Genomic DNA, 2243 nt, shown 5'->3' with positions numbered 1-2243 from the left:
ATTCACCCCTCTCCCAGAGTGATGGTGCATCAGGGTAGGAAGAGAAGTGGATGAAGTGATGCATCAAGCCGAGTGCCTACACCGTATACAAGCCTGCGGTAGCAATGTTATGATCTGGTGTTGCTCCTGTTGATCAGGTCTAGGTTCAGCAGCATTACGTTCCTAAAGAATGAACATAGATGCCTACCTAAATATACAGAATGACCATGTTTTTTTTTCATCAGGGCACATCAAGGCCGCGAGCATATTGCAAGATAAATACAAATTCATCCAGAATTCATTAAACTTAAATTGTGGAAGAGTGGTTTACATCATTCTCTCAGATGGATCTGCCACGTCCGAACCTGAAACCCATTGAGAATCGTTGGCATGGGCTGGAGAAAGCTTTACACAGCAGCTTGACTCTCCCATCATCAATAGATGATTTTGGAGAGAACTGAATGCGACTCTGGACTGAAATAATAACAAAATGCGTGAATATTTTATGGCCTGGTAGTGTATCACCTATAATAAATTAATTACTTGATTGAAGTACACCTGTTTATAATAATGAATCACCCTGGCACTCTTTCTAAACTCTCTCTCTCTGTCTCTCTCTCTCTCTCACACACACACACACACACACACACAAACAAACGCAGGTGCAGACGCCGTATTTCAGCACGTTTTAAACAAGACCCGCCCCTGTAGGTTGGCCTGGAGCGCTTATAATATTTAACAAGCCGTTGTTAAAGCGCTCAGTTCTCCCATAAGGACTTCCCTGTAGAGGACGAGGGAGATTATTGTTGTAGTTCATTGAGCATCTTGCCCTAACGTGCAACAAGCAAGACATGAAGCTGGAGGTTTTCTCCACCACTCGCATCCCGGAGAAGGACGCGCTCGGTGAGGCTAAAGTGAGCTCTCCGCTGTGCACTGAAGAGGAGCTGGGCTCGGACGGAGACTGCGCGGTTAACAGCCCGGCCCCCGCGGCGCGCGCTTCCGGCACCACAGCCAAGCCGTACACGCGCAGACCCAAGCCTCCCTACTCCTACATCGCCCTCATCGCCATGGCCATTAGAGACTCGGCCACGGGCCGGCTCACGCTGGCTGAGATTAACGACTACCTGATGAAAAAATTCCCCTTTTTCCGAGGCAGCTACACCGGCTGGCGGAACTCCGTGCGGCACAACTTGTCGCTGAACGACTGCTTTCTGAAAGTGCTGCGGGATCCGTCGCGCCCCTGGGGGAAGGACAATTACTGGATGCTGAACCCGCACAGCGAGTACACCTTTGCGGACGGCGTTTTCCGCCGCAGGAGGAAGCGCATTAGTAAAAAGCCTCTAAAGGACTTGGATGCCGGCGTGCCGGTGCGCGACGAGACAACCAGAAATGGCACCAAGTTCTCGAGTTCATTCGCTATTGACAGCATTCTAAGTAAACCGTTCAGGTGCCGAGAGGAAGTAAAGAAAACGGTTGCCAACGGGACTGAGCTAATGTTGCCCACAGTGTCTCACTTCATGCCGCTGGTCATGAGCTATCCACTGCTCACTGCACCGTTATTCCATGCCGGCTCTGAATTCACGCGTGTGTCTCAAGAGGGCAGATGCGACTCCTCGAACTTAACTAAGCGTGTGCCTGATTTCCAGAGTCACCTCCAGGATCTGACATATTCCCACATTCCCGTTCACACCGCACAGGAGGCCCGGTACCACCCCTTCCGAATTGACTCTTTGCTTTCCTGAGTTACACAATAGTCCATACCCGGGTTATGTGCACTTTCTATGTTGTATGGTCTGAAAACTATATGGTGATTTGCTGTAACTAATATGGTATTCACTTTTTACGCAAACAGTAAGTCAAAAACTTCTAGTGTACATGTGGCACCAGGCATTGCGTTTACTTGTGCTTGCGAATTCCATTTTTATTTATCAGTAAGGACTACAGAAATGTGGTATGTATTTATGTGTATATAGTTTGTACCGGTAAAGTTAAAATGTGGATATTTTTTTTTTGTGTGAGCTGCGCTCCACCAGTAGCACTGTAGCACTGATTTGTTGCTAATAAAGAGAAAAATCCAACCCAGACAAACGTTTTTGCCTTTTTCAAGTTTGTTACACTGAGGATGTAATTTTGGGGGAAAGTCAATAATAATATCGAATCATTATGAGTTATCGATGCAAAGTAAGCAAATCTTGAGAGTTAGTTTATTATTATTATTATTATTATTATTATTATTAGTGACAAGGTGATAATGCGACGTTTTA

At 46.5% G+C, this 2243-nt stretch overlaps 1 protein-coding gene across 1 annotated transcript; it reads left to right on the top strand.

Moving 5' to 3' along the window:
* Positions 1-761: 761 nt before the first annotated feature.
* On the top strand, positions 762-2043 carry foxq1b (forkhead box Q1b). The gene has a single exon (XM_053489398.1). The coding sequence runs from the start codon at positions 831-833 to the stop codon at positions 1719-1721; it is 891 nt and encodes a 296-aa protein (XP_053345373.1). The 5' UTR covers positions 762-830; the 3' UTR covers positions 1722-2043.
* The last annotated feature ends 200 nt before the right edge of the window (positions 2044-2243 follow it).

This window comes from Clarias gariepinus, chromosome 27 (assembly GCF_024256425.1).
Source record: "Clarias gariepinus isolate MV-2021 ecotype Netherlands chromosome 27, CGAR_prim_01v2, whole genome shotgun sequence".
Classification (NCBI taxonomy): Eukaryota; Metazoa; Chordata; class Actinopteri; order Siluriformes; family Clariidae; genus Clarias; species Clarias gariepinus.
This window is presented reverse-complemented; position numbering and strand designations above follow the sequence as displayed.

Excerpts from the sequence above, each read along its gene's own strand:
- foxq1b (XM_053489398.1), top strand. The coding sequence starts at position 831 with ATGAAGCTGGAGGTTTTCTCCACCACTCGCATCCCGGAGAAGGACGCG.